Source organism: Canis lupus, chromosome X, assembly GCF_003254725.2.
Source record: "Canis lupus dingo isolate Sandy chromosome X, ASM325472v2, whole genome shotgun sequence".
NCBI classification, from domain to species: domain Eukaryota; kingdom Metazoa; phylum Chordata; class Mammalia; order Carnivora; family Canidae; genus Canis; species Canis lupus.
This window is the reverse complement of record NC_064281.1, coordinates 60844561-60864075: the sequence shown is the minus strand read 5'-3', so window position 1 is coordinate 60864075 and position 19515 is coordinate 60844561. Positions and strand designations below refer to the sequence as shown.

Genomic DNA, 19515 nt, shown 5'->3' with positions numbered 1-19515 from the left:
CAGTAAATATTCAATAAATGTAGTTGTTATTATATATTAGAACAAGTCTCTATGTAATTGGGGGCTTAGAATCAGGCTGTATGCAAGTCCTGGTTCTTCCACTGATTGGCTGTATGACTTTGGGCAAGTTACTTAAGTTTCCTAAACCTCAGTTTTATCATCTTAAAAACAAGGTTAGGAGATTTTGCGTGCTACTTCCTGACAGATATTGAGTATTTGAAATGTATTAATTAATATTGTTATTGTTATTATTCAAACTCCTTCTGGTCTCACTTATAAGAGGGAGCAAGCATTTTGTGGAATGTTTTGAAAAAAAAAACTTAGAAGGATTTCTTCTCCCCAAAGCCTCCCTATTCTTCTCTTTAATGGCAGAAGTTCCACCATTAAAAATGTGTTCCTTGTGTTCTGGGGGTACCTGGATGGCTTGGTGGTTGAGCATGTGCCTTTGGCTCAGGTCATGATCCTAGAATCCTGGGTTGGAGTTCTGCATCAGGCTCCTCACAGGGAGCCTGCTTCTCCCTCTGCCTGTGTCTCTGCCTCTCTCTGTGTGTGTCTCTCATGAATAAATAAATAAAATCTTTAAAACAAAATAAAAAAATAAGCATTTTATTTTTATTTATTCATGAGAGACACACACAGAGAGGCAGAGACATAGGCAGAGGGAGAAGCAGGCTCCATGCAGGAAGCCCAATGTGGGACTTGATCCTGAGACTGCGGGATCATGCCCTGAGCCAAAGGCAGACGCTCAACCACTGAGCCACCCAGGTGTCCCAAAATAAAATGTTGTTTTGTTTTTTTTTAATACTCAATCCTGCTTGGACAAAGCAGTACTGGTTAAGAACACAGTCTTTTTTTTTAGATTTTATTTATTTATTCATGAGCAACACAGAGAGAGAAAGGCAGAGGCAGAAGCAGGCTTCCTGCAAGGAGCCTGAGATGGGACTCGATCCCAGATCCTGGGATCATGCCCTGGGCCAAAGGCAGACTCTCAACCGCTGAGCCACTCAGGCATCCCAAAACACAGTTTTTAATGACATACAGAACTGGGATCAAGTCAGACTGCCACTTATAGCTCCATGACTGTTTTTTCTTCAGCTTGTTGAGCCTCAGCTTTCTTATCTGTAGAATGTGGCTAATCACAAAGTCATGTTACTGTTGTGAAATAATGTGTTTAAACTTCTTAGTACAGTATCTGACACTCAGTAAGCATCATAATTTATAGCAGCATTAATAATAAGTACTTTTAGTTCTGGTTGAGCATTAATGACTTTAAAGTTCCAGCTTTAGAACTATCAGACCTCAGAGATACTGAGAACAATCTGCTTATTTTACTAAGAGGGGAATTTAGGCATAGAGAGAGAAAGGTACTTGCCCACATTTGCACAGTGAGTAGAAAAGCTTAGAATGAAAACCATGTTTGGGCTTCCAGCCCAAACCTCTTTATTTCAACACAGAGTTAGCATTCAGATCTTATTCAGGGAGCACGTTTTGCTGAAAGGAATGGTGGAGACAGAAACAGAAACAGAGAGAAAGCAAGTGAATCTTTTGCTGCAGGATGAAGTCAGAGGTCTTGACATGATCAGCTTTGCTGACTGAAGTTGCCTAGGCTTGGGTCTTCATTAGGTTTTTGAGGACTTTGTGGCTTGGACAAAAGCATAAATACCCAAAGGTAGACAGACTAAGCAGAGAATTTGGACAATTCAGGGCTTTATGACTCCCTTAAAAATAGAGAAATGTGATGCTTTAAAATGAGAATTTTCTTATACTTCCTTATATGCATTGATAAGTATAGCATGAACTTAATTGAAATAGTTGTATTTATTTAGAGAGAGGCATCCTTCTTTTTTCCATGCTCATGATCTTTAAAGTTTCAATCCAGTCCTACCATGGAGCCTGAAATGTGGTTTCAGGTACGTGTTCCCCTTTATTTGGCTCTCTCTCTTCTATAACACTTATTATCATCTGTCATTACTTTTTAACTTAGTTATATGTTTGTTTTTGGCTTTCCCTGCTCTGACTCTAGAACAGAACCTTTAAAACAGCTTTTTATCTGTATCGTCACCATTGCACCCTCAATAATTAGAAGGTGTCTGGCACATCATAGTTGATGTTCAAGAAATTTGTTGAATAAATAAATAATGAATTCTGGGTCCCTAAGAATTCTGCCAAACTGAATTCCAAGAACTTCAAACTGCCTTGAACTGATGCTAGTCCAGAAGTCTCAGGATCTGCACTGAGGAAAGTGATCTGTATTTCCAACCTTGATACCACCAACCTGAGTGAGGAAGGTAACAAGCTGAGCAGTTTACCCTGGACTAGCAAATGGGAGAGTGAAGGCTTTCTGTTACTTAAGTCTTCACCTATATAGTTGGAGCTTATCCATGATCAGAAAGAAAGCTATGCTATGGCCATAAAAGTCATCCCAGTCTTTGAGCCTGCCTGACTTCCCTCACTGACAGATTTTATGCCTCACTCTGGCTCTATTCCTCTATACTCCTGAACTCAGTACCTCTCTGGATGTTTGAGAAAGAAGAGCTTCATTCTCAAATACTCAGAGAGGGTAAGAAGTGAAGCAGTGGGAAAAACATAGCTGTTAAAAAATCAGTAGTTTGTGCTTTGGCTTCCTCGTTGAAACAAATTGATTCATATTTTAAGAAGCATTTCACTAAGTCCTCCAGAATGAAGTCATTTGGGGGAAAAAAAAATCCAAGCATGTATGAAATGAGAACATAGGGGGATACCTGGGTGGCTCAGCAGTTTAGCATCTGCCTTTGGCCCAGGGCATGGTCCTGGAGTCCCAGGATCGAGCCCCACATCAGACTCCCTGCATGGAGCCTGCTTCTCCCTCTGCTTCTCCCTCTGCTTCTCCCTCTGCCTGTGTCTCTGCCCCTCTTCCCTCTCTCTCTCTCTTTCTGTGTATCTCATGAATAAATAAATAAAATATTTAGAAAAAAGAAATGAGAACATAGAATTCCAGTTACTCTAGGCAGTTTTGGAAAAGAGGGATATCTGACAAAAGGTAGTGTATGTTTTAGACTCAGTGGTACATAGGGTAATGTTGAGAGTGGGACCAGAAAGTTACAGTTGTAGAGGCCCTACCATGAGTTGAAGGATGCTGAGGCTCAAGAGGACAGTCATGCCTCCCTATTCCAACCCTGTTTCAGTTATTTTAATTGACCAGACTCCTTTCATAAGATGCAAACACCAATGGGAGGAGTAAAAGCCGTGGGTGGAGGGATCAGTCATTTCCACTTTAGTGTAAATCTATTCAACATGTCATTTTGACAGAGGTTTATGTATTGTTTTTGATCCACAAAAAGCAATATTTCTGAAGAAGGTGAAGAGAGATGTTGGAAAGGGTCCCAGGAAAGACAGAGAGTTTGGGAAACCATAGCAAACATAAAGGTGCAGAAGTTTAGGGGTGGAAACGTAGATGGAAGAAGGTTAATGGAGATATAAAACAACCACCTTCTGCCTACATTTTTTCTGAAGACCTGGCCTAGAAAGTCATGAATGACAAATTTCCTATAATTTTAAACATGACCTAGGGCTAATCACTCTGGTCATGCCTTTAGAAAAGGTAGTGCTTGCTGTCATTTCATGGGGAACCACAAACCATAATACGGTTTATGAAATGTTGGCATTGCTTTCCCTGAGAGTTAGAAGGTATGAGGATGATAAGTGGGAATTCCTTGTGCTGCCACCCTGGGACCACCAGCTCTTCTAGTTTTTGGTCAGTGAGCTATCCACCTCCAAAATCATCTCTTTGTCAGATGGTCTGTTTGTCTTGACTTTCTCCAAGACTCCTAGTTGTCCTAGGGAATTTAATCAAATCTGAGTGATCAGATTCAAGAGTCAGCTTAGCAAGAAGCCCCAAATAAATCAAAGCCAAATTGGACAAATCAGAGAAGGTAGCAGTTAATCTTTCAGCTTGATTCCTGAAAAGTCACCCAGGGGTTTACCATTTGCAATTTTGTATTAGTCTAATCTTCAGACATCCTGAAAAACAAAGTATTGGAATTGACTTGAGTACAAATATACCTTAATAAGTTCTTTCTTGAAGGATGGAGGGAAAATAAAGGAAAAATGGCCCTGGGTGCCTACAAATAAAGGCAAACTTTAATAAATAGTTGACCAAAGTATAACTGCTACATAATCCAAACGTATTTATTGCATTCAAGGAGCATTTGAAATCCAAGTTGTAATTAAAGCTGAATTATTGCTTTTGCCTTTAAATGTAAAATAAAAATCAATTTCGTATTTAGTTATACATTTCCTATATTTGGTTACATTGTTTGCATGAAAAAAGTTTGTATTATTAGCAAGCTATATTAACTATAATAATTGAAATCAATTAAAATAAATTGAAATATGAAATATTAAACAAAACTAAATATGGAAATTGCACAAAAGGAAACTGATTTATTGATATATTTTATGCCAACCTGGTTAACATATCCCATTAAAGTGTTTGGTGTCATAATCCTAAAATTTTATAATTTTGAGAGACAAAGCATAAACAAAAAGCTACATATAGTTTATACTTTACAAATGGAAAGAAAGAATACTAAAAGAAAAATAAAAGATTGCTCATATTTTGATTACTAATTTGATCTTACAATATAACCTAACAAGCAAACTTAGCCTAACTTAACCTAATATCATTGAACTGAACCTAATGCTTATATATTCTATGTATAATGTTTTCACAAGAAAATAGAATGCATGATCATTTTCTAGGACTTTAGGTCACAAAAAAAAGTAATGCCATTTTTGAAAGTTTAGTTTTATTATTGTTCTATTGTTTTAGCATTTTTTTTTCAATGAGCCCCAAATCCAGGGTCAAATTTAGCCATTGGTATCCTGGTAAGGAAACAAATTTTACAAAGAAACTAGGCAATTTACTGTATATCAAGCCCGGTCTTTCTTTCTTTCTTTCTTTCTTTCTTTCTTTCTTTCTTTCTTTCTTTCTTCTTCTCTTTCATGTAAGACTCATCAACAAACATTATTAAGTCAGGATTTGGTATTGAAGCATCTAAAAATGTTCTGGTCATGGATACTTTTGATTTATAGAAAGAATCACAATGAAGACATTCTCCTCATTCAGTAAGGGTTATAGAGTTGCTGGAGAATTTTACACCAGCAAACGTTAATAAAGAAGGAGAAAGTAGCAATTCATAATTAACCAATTGGTATAAAAATGTTGGGTGGTTTCCATTAATAACAGGAATTTATACGTTTGGTAACATTTTATTTAAAGGATTCACATAAGGGAAGGTGCAGAGGAGTATGGGTGAAATAGGTGATGGGGATTAAGGAGTACACTTGTGATGAGCACTTGGTAAAGTACAGAACTATTGAATCAAATAAAAGGATTCATGTAAGAAAAAAATAAGATTACATTATGCTCATGTTGTAAACTTAAAAATCAATATTTTTAAATCATATATCATGAGAAAGAAAAAAAGGTTAGTGAGAATTTTAAGAATTTGATCATTGTTTAAAGATTTATTTTCCTATTATTGTTTTATGGTGTTTGGGTGTTTTTTGTTTGTTTGTTTTTGTTTTTGTTTTTGTTTTGTTTTGTTTTGTTTTTGCTGTTTTTTAAAATCACTTCCTAGCACAATTTCAGCAATTTATAAGATGCATTGTTCCTGGAAAATTTACTTTAAAAGTCTTAGTATTTTTAAGTTGCCATACACAAATATTTTAAAATTGATTAGTAAATATTTAAGAATGTTTTATTGTTTTGCAATGTTTTAATTGTTTTGTTTTGTGTGTGAGTGTGAAGAATGTAGATGAGGGAACTTATTTTCATTCCTTCTGAAATGAGCACAAATGTAGCACCTTTCAAGCTATATGTGCTCAGAATTTCTATCTACATGTCTTAATATTCTTATATCTACATTTCATTCAGTACATGGTAAAATGTTTTAAAGATTACTTTCTTTTATTGTTTGAGTATAAAAAAGTTTTTCTTTTGTATATTTATAAATATTGATTCTAATTGCTCCTGAACTAAGCACCAGTTTACCAGCTTTTTTTTTTTTTTTTGAGATTTTACTTATTTACTCATGAGACACACAGACAGGGAGAGAGACAGAGACATAGGCAGAGGGAGAAGCAGGCTCCATGCCCAGAGCCTGATGTGGGACTCGATTCCGGGACTCCAGGATCATGCCCTGGGCTGAAGGAAGGCACTCAACCACTGAGCCCCCCAGGGCTAGGACCCAGGGGTCCCAGTTTAGCAGCTTTCTAACTGCATTTTGATCCAAAGCATCATATGAAAGTCATGGTATTTTGAAAGTTTTACAAATGCTCAAAAAAATACATGTTCTAAATTTTTATGTGTTTTGTTTTTTGGGAGGTTGTTTTATGGGTTTTTCCCCTCAATTTGATCCTGATGTGGGCACAAATTTAGCAGATTTCTACCTGTATTGTACTCCAAAATTTTATATAAATGATACAGTATTTTTAAATTTACAGAAACTCAAAAATTAAATAAAAATGCAAGCATTAGGAATTATTTTTCATTGTTTTTATGGTTTTATTGTTTTTTTTTTCCTGAGTTTTGTTGTATTGGTTTGGGTTGATTTATGTATTTTTTTCAATATGCTCCTAACCTGGACACAAATTCAGCAGCAATCTGGTTATGTTTGCTCCAAAATTTAATATGAAAGAATAAGTGATTTAAAGTTACAGATGTCTACTCTCACCCCCCAAAATAGTATTAAGAACATTTTAATAAAGATTTTTAAGGACAAACATTATATGTTCTCATTCATTCGGGGAATATAAATAATAGTGAAAGGGAAAATAAGGGAAGGGAGAAGAAATGTGTGGGAAACATCAGAAAGGGAGACAGAACGTAAAGACTGCTAACTCTGGGAAACGAACTAGGGGTGGTAGAAGGGGAGGAGGGCGGGGGGTGGGAGTGAATGGGTGACGGGCACTGGGTGTTATTCTGTATGTTAGTAAATTGAACACCAATAAAAAAAATAAATTAAAAAAAAAAGATTTTTAAATGTGTTCTATTTTTTGTTATTATTTTGTTGTTGTTTTTTTTTTCAATTTGCTCCTGAGCAGGGCATAAATGCAGCTGTATTCTGGCTGCATTGTGCTACAAAATCTCATATGAACAATATTTTATAAAATCAGTCTGTCAAAAGAAAGATAATTGGAAATTTTAAGAAAAAATATTGGTGTTGCTAATTTTTAAATGGACACGTGCTGTTTTATGTGATTTTCTATTTTGTATTTATTTCAGACATGTATTTAGCAGCTTTCTGGATTTGAAGTTTTATTTTATTTTTTTTTTAAATTTTTTTTTATTTATTTATGATAGTCACAGAGAGAGAGAGAGAGAGAGGCAGAGACACAGGCAGAGGGAGAAGCAGGCTCCATGCACCGGGAGCCCAATGTGGGATTCGATCCCGGGTCTCCAGGATCGCGCCCTGGGCCAAAGGCAGGCGCCAAACCGCTGCGCCACCCAGGGATCCCGGATTTGAAGTTTTATATGAAAATCTTAATGCAGTGTAAAAAAAGGAAGAACTAAAAAAAAAAAAAAAACCTGACACTGCTGGGAACTACAAATGTGTAAATCCAGCTAATTTTGTTTCTTCCCATCCATATTCAGGCAAACGCAATTTATGTTTCTACTTTCAAAATATATGCAATAAATTCTGATAGCTCTTTTAAATTTGATACATTTCTTATTAATAATGTTAGGCTAAAATATGTTCTTGTGCTAAAATATATTCTATGACAATACAAAAAAGGAAAAAAAGACTAACTATCAGTAGTTAACACAAACTTTTTTTAATAATCCCTGAATTTGTTCTATATTTATAGGCCCAACCTAATTACCAAATATTATCAGAGTGGAAATATCTTCTTAAAAATTTTTAAAATAATCTCCAGATCACTAAAGTCAAGGCCACTGGCTACCTACATAATGTGATAAATGAAATTAAAAACCAGCAGAAGAGTTTGGCAATCTCTTTTGGTTGTTGTAATTAGACCTGACCTATAATTATTGAACAAAACAGCATATGTACAATAAACATTCAAATAAATGTATCTGACTATTCAGTACATTAATCCATTTTCAGTATCATTAGCTTCAAACTGTTTGTCTTGTTCATAGCATAGGAAAAATCATAGGAACAACCATATCTGAACCTAAAGACAGTTCTCATTACCTAAAAGGTGGATTCTAGCATCAATTCACCACCATTATGTGTTGTTTGATCACTAACTTCTTCTTGAATAGCTGGAAGGGAAGGCTTTGTGGTCAGAGGTGTTTCAGTCTTAAACAAGGACTCCATCTTGAGGTGGGTATTGATGTAGAAGGACTTCTGAAAAGACTCAAGGGTGAAGTAATAGATAAAAGGGTCAAAGCAACAGTTCAGAGTTGCAAGGCACAAGGTGATTGGGTACATAATCTTTGCAAATCTTTCCAATAAACAATTGGTAATGGCTTGGGAGCGCACTAGGGCATACAGGAAGAGGACAGAATTATAGGGTACAAAGCATACCACAAAGACTGCCATATGCACTGTGATCATCTTCAGCACTTTTTTCTTATTGGTCCCAATTTGAGACAGTGTAGCAGGCTTGCGTAGGGTTCTTAGCACCACAGAAGAGCAAGAGACATTCAATATCAGAGGAATGATGAAACCAACAACTTCAATAAATATGGTGATCTTGGACAGATAAGTCTTCCAGACACGTTTGGAGAAGCCCTCAAAGCAGGTGGTAGTTGCATTGTTGACATTAGTGGTGGAGAACAAAGAGGCTGAAATACCACCACTGAGGACTAGGATCCAGACTCCAGCACACACAATGGCAGAATTCCTCCTTGTCCTAATGGTACGAGATCGGAAGGGATAGACAATGGCCAGGAAACGATCCACACTAATACAGGTGAGGAACAGCATGCTCCCATAGATGTTGGTGAGGAATGCAGTCCCAGAGATCTTGCAAAGGGTGTCACCAAAAGGCCAGTGACGGTTGAAATTGTAAAATATTTTGAAAGGTAGAGTGCAAACAAAGAGCAAATCAGAAAGGGCTAGATTGGTGATGAAAATAGCAGTCTCACTTCTCTTTTTCATGCGGAAGCAGAAGACAAACAGAGAGGCACTGTTGGTTATCAGACCCAGGATGAATACAACACTGTAGACAGCACCATTCAGATTATACTTGAAGGAATCATCAACAATGCAAGTATTATTGGCAGTAGCATTGCCCAACCTGGGTCTGAAGCTTGAATTTAAATCTTGAAACTGAAAGTCAATGAATCTTCTGTCACCCATGGATTTTTTTTTTTCAGAAGGCCTGCTGGCTGCAGGTTTCACCACTTTGAGACTAGAGACTGGTAAGAAATATTTTCCTCCTATGGGAGACAAGATGGAATGAATAATCAAATCTGCCTTCCATTCATTTCTGTGGACTAAAAGATATCCTGTCCACTCAGATTGGAAACAATACACACATTCAATTTTGTTTCACAAGTACATTTTGAGCACCAACCATATGTTAAAAGGTACTACAAGAGTATGTTGCAGGATTGGGAGAGATCACACTCAGTATTAAAAATGCAATACTACATGTAGCACTGCAATGAACAAGAATAAGATATTGGGTACTTAAGAACCCAAGCAGGGATGGGGAATGAGGATGGGGAAATAGACCTCTAATAATCAAAATGACACTAATAGTTTAAAATTCATATGGAATTATTTAACTTTCAAAAATGTGTTTTATTTGATTCCCACAAGAACACCATAAGGTAGGCAAGACAGGAATGTATCACCATATTTCAGAAGAAGAAACTGAAGCTTATGTAATTTAGAATTACAATGTCAAAATTAGAAGAATGTGCAAATGGTATCATCAGAATCAGAATTCAGGTTTCTTATTCCTAACCAAAGTATTGTTAAACTAATCTAAATTATATAATCTCTCTTCCAATACTAGTAAATTTCATTGTCTAAGTACTAGTTGCATTGCACAAGACTTACAGGTCAATATGGGACCTCCAGGACATGCTCTTAAAGAAGTTATAATTAAACTTCTGAAGTAAATTATTAATTCACCTTTTCTTCTAAAACGTGAGTTCAGAGAGCAAGAATCCCTCCATTAATTAAAGCTTCTGGCAAAAAGATTTTTCACTGTATTACATAGACTTTCTAGGGTGATAATTCAAATAATAATCTCAGATATTCCCTCTTGCAGATTGTAGTTCACTTTTCATGTTTTTCTCTTGCTAGATACTTAGCCTAGGATGTCTTCTCCCCTTCCATTCCATTAGTTGTCTTCATGCTTTCAGCTCCTAAAATGACCCTAATCTATAAAACCTTTTCTGGCTGAATACAGGTGAAATATGAAAGGTAGATTTGACATAAATGCCCATCTCCCTGCCCCACACTTTGATCAAAAGTTACCTGCCATTTGCTTGCCACTGCTTATACATGTAGCAGTCATTAACTTAATCATCTTTGTTGGGTATCTGGGCCAACATTGTTCTAAGGTGCATATAGAAATCTTACTAACTTCCTAGGTTAGCAGCTGCCATAGGAACAGTCTTTCTAATTCTCTGTAATACACTATGGACAAGTAACTGCTGAATGAATTATTTTCAATGAGGAGGATGTGGACTAAAAGTGGTCTTTGCTCCTTGACATATCCAATAATGGATTTTCATATGATTATATTTTAAAATGTGAAATTAATTTTTCTGAAGTGATTCCTCCTTATATTACTCATTCTTTCCAACTCCAAGGGAACAGGTCAAAGGGCCACTCTATATATATAAACAGAGAAGGGAGTGGAGGGAGAAAGCTGCCTAAGATATAGAGCTACTTTGGCCAGTCTTTGCATTGAGAAAAAAAAAAAACTGGTTTGGGGGAAAAAATTCACTCACTGCAGTGCCTAGAGGGAGAAATGACCTTGGAAAGATGACTCATTAGATTTAAATCAAAGAGTTGTCATTTTTAACAGCTAAAGTTCTCAAGATTGGAAACTTGCTATTCCTCAATTCTCATTCAAAAGATCTTTATGGAGTGCCTCCCCTGAGCTTAACACTGCACTAAGATCATATTCTTTCCTGGCCGTTTCATCCCACAGGCCCAGCTCAACATTTGCCACAATCAACCTTGATAAATAAAAGCAATGTATAGTAGGAACCTTGACCAAGTAAAGTCCAGGAGAGGAAAAAACAGACAGAGAAGAAATAAAAATAGGTGAGAAGAGCAAAAGAGGAGATGGGAAAGACAGTAGCAAAGAAATTAAAACTGAAGAATTAGAGAATGAGGAGAAGAAGAGGTGTAAGAAAGAGGACCTTGCTGGGGAGATGTCAGTGCTGCTAATTTTTATTTAGGGCCTTGAGAGGTATTTCTGGTTCATGATTCCTCAAATTTTATCCTCTCTGCTCCTTTACTTCATCACACTCTTTCCAGTTTTCTCAGAAAGAACAATATGCATTCACTATGTTTAAGGTCACTGAAGCTGATCAGCAAAAACAGGAAGAACCTGAAAACTCTCAGTGGGGCTCATATCTTACTTTGGGAACTGTAGACCCAGGTTTATGCAGATTGTTTCACCAATGCTATGGCAGAAGGAAAAAGAATGCCAAACTCCTCAATTGCTTAAACCACTTTATATACTATTTTTATTTTTTTTTATTTTTTACTTATTTATGATAGTCACACAGAGAGAGAGAGAGAGAGAGAGAGAGAGAGGCAGAGACACAGGCGGAGGGAGAAGCAGGCTCCATGCAGGGAGCCCGACGTGGGATTCGATCCCGGGTTTCCAGGATCGCGCCCTGGGCCAAAGGCAGGCGCTAAACCGCTGCGCCACCCAGGGATCCCTATATACTATTTTTAACACCCACAACTCACTACCCATTAGTCCGAAGGCCATTTTTTTCACTGTTGAAAAAAATCAAGAGAGTCAAAAATATTCCTGTAACATAATTACACAATCTAAAGAAATTAAGGGACTGGAAAATCCCTTATATTAAAGCCAAGTTTCATTCACTATAATCTGCTTGCACCTGCCTTCTACAATAAGTACTGCCAATAAGATTATTTGGAAAATGGTTTCATTAACAGATGCCTCTACATCTGTACCCAGATGCCCTCCATTCTGCCCACTGATAACCTTTTTACACAGCCTGCTTCTAGTTCACTGGCTATTATTTTGTACTTCCCAAGACGGTGCATCTCAAATAGGTGAAGTTTGTCTCCCTTGTTTTCCATTCAGTTTTATGCATAAATTGAATGGAAAACATATATACTACACTAACGTATATTTATGTTGATGAACATATATATACTACACCAACAGCAGGCAGTCTGGCACTTCTGCTTTGCTACTTTGAGTAACCAAATCCTGTGGGAGAGAAAGGGCCACAGACAAGAAAGCATTACAGTCTCAATCCTGAAGACAGGGCATGGGGAACTGCCACTAAGGCCTTATTCATAGCTTTCCTTTGCTTGAACACATTAGCACCTTTGCTGTCTAGCAGTTAGGGTGTGGTGCTGGGACTTAACACAGCATTGGAAGCAAAGAGTTCTATTTCTGATTCAGACACTAGTTCACTCTGTAACTTGACTATACTGTTTCTCTTCCCTGTATAAACATACCTCTGAGCCTCACAGCTGAGGCAAGGAAGATTCAAAAGGGCTTGTGAGTAATTTTATGAGCTTGCCTGTATTCAGTCCTACCTAATCACAAAGAAACATGATGGAAGATTTTCTTTCCTTTTTTTTCCCTGACACAACTGGACACTTGTGTCGCTATCTTTCTTGGTAAACTTATTTTACCAAGCAACACATCTTTCTCCTAACACCATATTTACCTTATGCCTCAGAAAGACCCCCTTAAATTTCAACCTTTACACAATTTTTCTCATAATAGGACAATCCAAGAGGGTGTCCTGAAAAGGACTATCTCCCATTTGAGCTATGGTTAAAGAAAATCAGAGAAGCATTTGGCTCTCAAGCTGATTCTAATGAAGAATTAATGGTATACAAAAAAACAAGGTCTCTTCTGACTGGCTTCCTTTCTTTGGACTAAAAGAAACTGTTTTTTAACCACTAGATTTTCATAAATTGCCAATATACCATGCACTGAATGAAGACAAAGGATAAACATGAGCTTCAGATGAGATGAAAAAGAAAAAATATAGGCTGCTTCAGCTAATTACATACTCCATTGCAGGTAGTGTGAGACTATTGTAAAGACCTTTGCATGCAATAATTCCAATAATTAATCATCTAGGAGGTTCAGAATACTGGGTGGATGTATTTTCACCGACAACGGGCAGGAAGCAGATCACCTGGAGGTTGACCAAGGGTAATCTGACCGTCAATGAATTTGTAACCTTGACCTACACATATGGACTCAATTTTAACAGTTCATAGTAGTGTTCACATTTAAAAAAAAATTCTAATGATGAAATATGCCATGTTTGGAGTCTTTGGGGCTACTGGAGGAAGTGGAGCTAGCTTTTTGGCCCTATAAAGATGAATACCTAAATTACTTCACTAAATGCTAAACTTTCAGATGATAACATTGAAAACAAAGTTCTAACTCCTGGTATATTTCTAGTGGCCTAGAAAGGCTGGCTTTTTTTTCCCCCACAGTCCAGAATTTAGGAAGACAAGGCCTTGAAGGCAGAGTATATTCAAATTCTTTTACCTTGCTCCATTTTTATTGAGCTTGGGTCAGATCAGAGCGCTTCTGATCCCCAGAGAATTTCCTCTTTCTACTCCGGTTGAAACTTAGGAACATTGACAATACTTTTTCAGAGGAAGCCAAAACCTATTGTGTCCTTGCCTATAAATATCTAGCAGTGAAGCAAACTAAAAAAATACAAAAAAGTTGCAAAAAATATACAGATTGAAACCATTCTGCTGGAATAATAGGGAATATGTCTAGACTGTTGCTTCTCAGATGAGAGTGACTGCTAACAGGTAAGACCAAGTTACAGGCACAGGTCACCATTATACACATGGTTCTAATTAATTGATGTTCCTATGCATTGGTTGATGTTTCATAATAGTTTTTAAAATATAACTTAGCCTTATGATATTAATATGGAGGAAACCATAAGTAAATATTTTACTCCAGAAGTGAACAGGGAAGTTGATCTCTATCAGGTTTCATGCCAAGCAAGCCAAGTGGTGTGTCAAATGCTCAGATTGATAAGCTTCATTTATTTTTGATGCAAGAAATATCCTGTTAAAAATCATTTCTCTATGTTGATTTTGATTTGCATTGAGATTATAATGGCTGTTTTGTGTCCTCACTTTATTTGAAAAGATCAGGAAATTGACACAGGCCCTAATCTGAGCAGATCCTAACCTCAGTGATTAACTTGATTTTTTTTCACTAAAATAATCGTCTCCCACTAACCCTTCACCTGATGACACAGTCTAATCTTTGAAAAATAATATTTTTTTTAGTGCTCAAACATCATGAGGCCAACGATTGCATCAACCCTACTAAAGTACAATTTTCTCTAACAATTATAAAGTAAGATAACTGCAGAGAAATTGCTTAACCTAATATTATGAAATTGTCTATTATCTCAGCAGATGTCCCAGAACTTTTGGGAAATATTTTGGTTGTTTGTAAAAGAGTTCATTTCCAAATTCTGTGTGGTTCATACATGCCAACTGAGAACTTGGATTTATTATTCCTATTTAAGCAGGCAAATTAGTTATAAATTTTCATACCAATTCACCTGACATACTTGGATACTGATTTTGATAATATAAATAAAATAAAATAAAATAAAATAAAATAAAATAAAATAAAATAAAATAAAATAATATGTCTCCCATCTCTAAAGGTATATACCAATGGCACAGAGGGCTTAAATCAAAGGATCCATATACATCTACACCAAAAATGTCTGAATTATAATAAACAATCACAATGCCTCCAGTCATTCTGGAGTTCTGGGTCTTATTATCTACAATAAATTGGAGGTATTGGAGTATTGGTTACAAAAAAAAAAGTTGGAGAATGAAATTAAGAATTTTGGAGAAAGTCATTACCAGGAGAGTGGTACTCATCACATCAGTTTAATCATATTCTAGCACCGATTTTATCTAAGACTTGGGTAATCAATGAAGATTTCCCAAGACTTGGATAATTAATGAACTTTCTGGAGATACTATTTTTAGGGATTTCCTCCAATGATTGCTATGGGATAGAATTAGTCACAATAGTGTCCCATAGAGAGACTTTCCCAATAACATGTATACTAAGATTATAAGATAAAGAAATGGGGCAGCCCGGGTGGCTCAGTATTTTAGCGCCGCCTTCAGCCCGGGGCATGATCCTGGAGACCCAGAATCGAGTCCCACGTCGGGCTCCCTGCATGGAGCCTGCTTCTCCCTCTACCTGTGTCTCTGCCTCTCTCTCCTTCTGTGTCTCTCATGAATAAATAAATAAATAATCTTTAAAAAATAAGATAAAGAAAAGTATTATATGATATAAATCAGTAAATTAAATCCAACATATTTTAAAATAGTACCTAAATATTTTGAATTTTCTTATTACAGAGTTGCAGATAACATTTTATTTTTCAAACCTGTAACTGTTGAGCCATCGTTTATAGCTTGTGTTGACAAACATAAAGTCCATGAGTCTGTATTATCTATTATCATTAAAGATAACTAATGACAAAGGCATAAAAATACCTCATCTTCTTCTGTAAGAAAATACATTACATTAAAAAATAATTGAACAAAGGAGATTTATATTTTTTGGCCTGAAATTATATTGGTTGTTTTTTTCTTTTCTCTTTCTCTGGCAAAATCTTACTATTGAATAGGGACCTTGATAAGAGAAGAGGAAAGAAAAGAAGTCTGGAACAACAGGTGGAGACCGCACTGCCTTGGCCCTAATCTGCACCCCGACCCCAGCTGAATTTCTTTCTCACCTGAACTACAGTGATATTAGCAAGGCTTCAATTACTGGCTATTAGCACACTAACGATCACTGCTGCTTCTACTAGCATGTCCTAGGCCTAGCATGTTCTGTAACATCTTCAAATCACAGCTCTGCCCAAAGTACTGGCATAGAACTAGAAATACTCAGCAATGGAATTCTTACAAGTACCACCTGCATTTGAACACTATTCATTTACTGCCTGTAAAGAAGCATCATCTGCTAGTGCCAAACTTACACCATGGTCATATCTCACCATCTTCTGAACAAAAGTAGCCTAAACAAAGCAGACTGGTTAAAAAAAAAAATCTCCAACTCTTCTGAAATTTTTCTCTAATAGTTTTTCTCTAATCTAAGAGAACCAAAACAAAAAATAATGAGTCAACCTAAAATATATTTGAGATCACCTTAATATTAAGGAGAATTGATATTCACACTCCTCTAGGAAGCAATATTTTTTAAATAAAATGAATATTATTTACTGGTTTATCTTAAGGTAAGACAAAAGCATTAACATTCTTTTATGGTATTCACAATTGATATAGATTATGAAGAAAACTTCTTTTTATTTGGAATACAAGCAAACTAGGAAGTTCATATACCCAGAGGTTTTCATATTTGTTATTAATTTAATTTGGCCACATCCAGCCCCATCACTAACTGTGTGAGAGCAATTCACAGTCCCTTTCTGGACCTCAGTTTCTATTCTCCTTCCACCTTCAGCTTTGATTGTCAGCAGCCTTCAACTGATGCTATGACAGTGGCCTCACTGGCTATTCTCTCCTATCAGTTGTTTCCATCTGTTCCCATTTATTTCTGCAAAATAAAAATAATAATCCCTCAAAGTCTGAGATAAAGGAAATTAATTTTTATTAAACTCAATGAAACTATTTCTAGATTTATTTATTTTTAATTGAAGTATAATTGACATACAACAGTGTATTAGTTACAGGTGTACAACATAATGATTATGTATTTGTATATATTTCAAAATGATCACCACAATAAGTCTAACTACACAATAAGGTAACATGTGTTACCACATAGTTTAGATTTATTTTAATATCAGAAGCAAATATTATTAATTAGTGCCAGGAGCTAAGAATCACAGATCAAGACATTATATCCTAAGGTCTTCCTAATGACCTCTTTTTCCTCATCCCCTTTATGCCCATATCAGCAGGTATATTGGCTCTAATGGTGTAAGGTTTTAATCCTTGACCTTTTCTACCTGTTCCCCAGTTAACTGTCTTCTCAAAATATAAGATTGCCAAAGTACTTCAGAACATAACTATATATAATCAGTAGACTACCTAGCCTATGCATTGTTCTAATAACCAATTATTTACCTACTAAAAGTAAGGCTGGAGTCCCAGTGGTAGGTGGGAATCTATTAATCTCCTATTAAGCTCTCAATTTTCACTACTAATCTTCATAAATATATTATAGGTTTTTTTCCCTCCCCCTTAAGAAGGCCAAGATCAAAGTATATACATGATAACCATACACAGTAAAAAAGGACAACTACACAATTTGTCCCTGACCACACCACAGCAAGGGCGACAATTCTCACTGTGTTTTCTCTCAAAGGAAATTGAATAGATGAAGCTTTAGCTAAGATTGGCCTTAGTGTTCCTGTGAGGTATCTTCCCATTCCTCTCTTTAACTCACAAAGAGTACAAATTCTGGAAGATCAGGCTGATTTTTCCAGTTGGGCATTAATTCACATCTCTGATTGATAGGAAATGCTTTAGAATATAAATGCCATCAAGTGTATCAGCTGAACTCATCCTTTTTAGCAAGAGTGCAACTTTTTAACTATGACATGGCAAAAGGATTTACACTCTATGTTAATGGGATATGTTTGGAATTTTGTTCTGAAAAATAAAGGTTTCTAATCCACTGGATAATCTGGAGTTTAGGACATTATTGTCTTCATGTTACTCAAATAAAAAGAAAAATGGTATAATTTGGTAAGGTGAATAATCCCACCAAGCTCTAAATGTTAATCTTTAGATTCATCTGGTCTTTTCCATGCTGAAATAATGATGAATCACACTACTATAGTTCCTAAAGCAAAATAACTAAAACACAGTATTTATCAATTCAACAAGATCTTGTTACTAAAAGTCTTTAAAATATCCAACATATACAAAAAGTTATAAATGTCACATTATTGCACTTGTACGGAAAACAGTGATTAATTTCAAATATAATATCAAATTCAACTTATGCCAGAATTAGTTTTGTATTTAAACATCTTTCTTCTTTTATGGTAAAGTTCACGAATCATTCAGTATAGAAAATGTCACATTTTCCATAAATCAATTAAGCATCAAAGGCAAACTGCCACAGATAGTTTTACTAAAAGAAACCTCATAATAATAGAAACCACATTAGCTCAAATTAATTGCAAACCAAAGAAATACAAAGCTAGCCAGAAGAATTTCTAAATTACTCTGATTTAAAATGCGCTCTTTAGGACAACTGTGTTTACATGAAACGACAGCCTGAAAATCCAGTATCTCTTCCACTGAAATAATATTATTGCCAAAACAATAGAAATTATTGTTTTTTTTAAACGATTCAACACGACGATCCCCCTTCAGCACTTCTGTTGTAGTATAACTTCTTTCCCCAAACACTCAAAGCATCAGTGATTCTGCTGAAGTTTGTTATGCCGCTCCTCCACCCCCAAACACCCAAATCAAATCTTTCTCAAACAGACTTACCCCAAGAAAGAGTTTGCAAGATGAAAGAATGTGCTCATGCCTGTAGACAATTAGCTAATAAACATGTAAATGGACAACTTGCACTTTAGAAGTGCATATTTTAATCCATTATTTTTTTACAGGGAAAGATTAGCCCAGCCCAAAGTAACAGGCTCTGGGCTGCCGAAGTTTCTTACAACAAACCGCTCATTCTGAAACTGTGAGCTTATTTACATTTATCTCTTTTCTTTGTTAAGGAATGGCTCTCTTGAATGCGGTAGCCGGCTGGCCTTTAACAAGCAGGACACAAGAAAAGGCCCAAAGTCCGGGCCGTAGCGAGGGCTGAGGGAACTCTTGGGGGTCTCAATAGGAAATGCTTTTCATTGGACAAGGAGGCATTATTAGGAGCCGAGATCCCGCCCAATCCCCTGTGCTCCATCGTTTCCTTAGTCACCAATCACTGGACTGAAGAAGTTTTTCCTTAAAGAGCATTGCCCAGGAAAAGCAGTTTTCACAGTCAAGAATTAGCCGCTTAAGAGCCACTTAACAATATAAAAAGTTCCTGACCAATTAATCCACAGAGAAAGCCTGTGTCCCTGTTTTTGCTGCAGGACTGCTATCTCTCTACAATTCTAATGGGTAGGAGACAAAATTCCAAACTGGGAGAAGTGTTTTAATTATGAGCAGCCCATGTTTGCTCCAGCTTGTTTAAAATAATAACAACAACAATATCGATGATAATACGTAAGGGGTCAGAGAAAAGCAAAAGTGAATGGTTCCACTAATATATTCCTATTATACTATACAAAATTAAACATCCCACCAACACATACACAAA

The 19515-nt window shown here is 36.2% G+C and overlaps 1 protein-coding gene across 1 annotated transcript; it reads right to left on the bottom strand.

Annotated features, from left to right (window-relative positions):
* Positions 1-607: 607 nt before the first annotated feature.
* On the bottom strand, positions 608-19283 carry LPAR4 (lysophosphatidic acid receptor 4). The gene is made up of 2 exons (XM_025466260.3): positions 18699-19283; positions 608-9394 (listed from the first exon to the last, which is right to left on the bottom strand). The coding sequence occupies exon 2, from the start codon at positions 9312-9314 to the stop codon at positions 8202-8204; it is 1113 nt and encodes a 370-aa protein (XP_025322045.1). The 5' UTR covers positions 9315-9394; positions 18699-19283; the 3' UTR covers positions 608-8201.
* Between the last annotated feature and the right edge of the window lie 232 nt (positions 19284-19515).

Excerpts from the sequence above, each read along its gene's own strand:
- LPAR4 (XM_025466260.3), bottom strand. The coding sequence starts at position 9,314 with ATGGGTGACAGAAGATTCATTGACTTTCAGTTTCAAGATTTAAATTCA.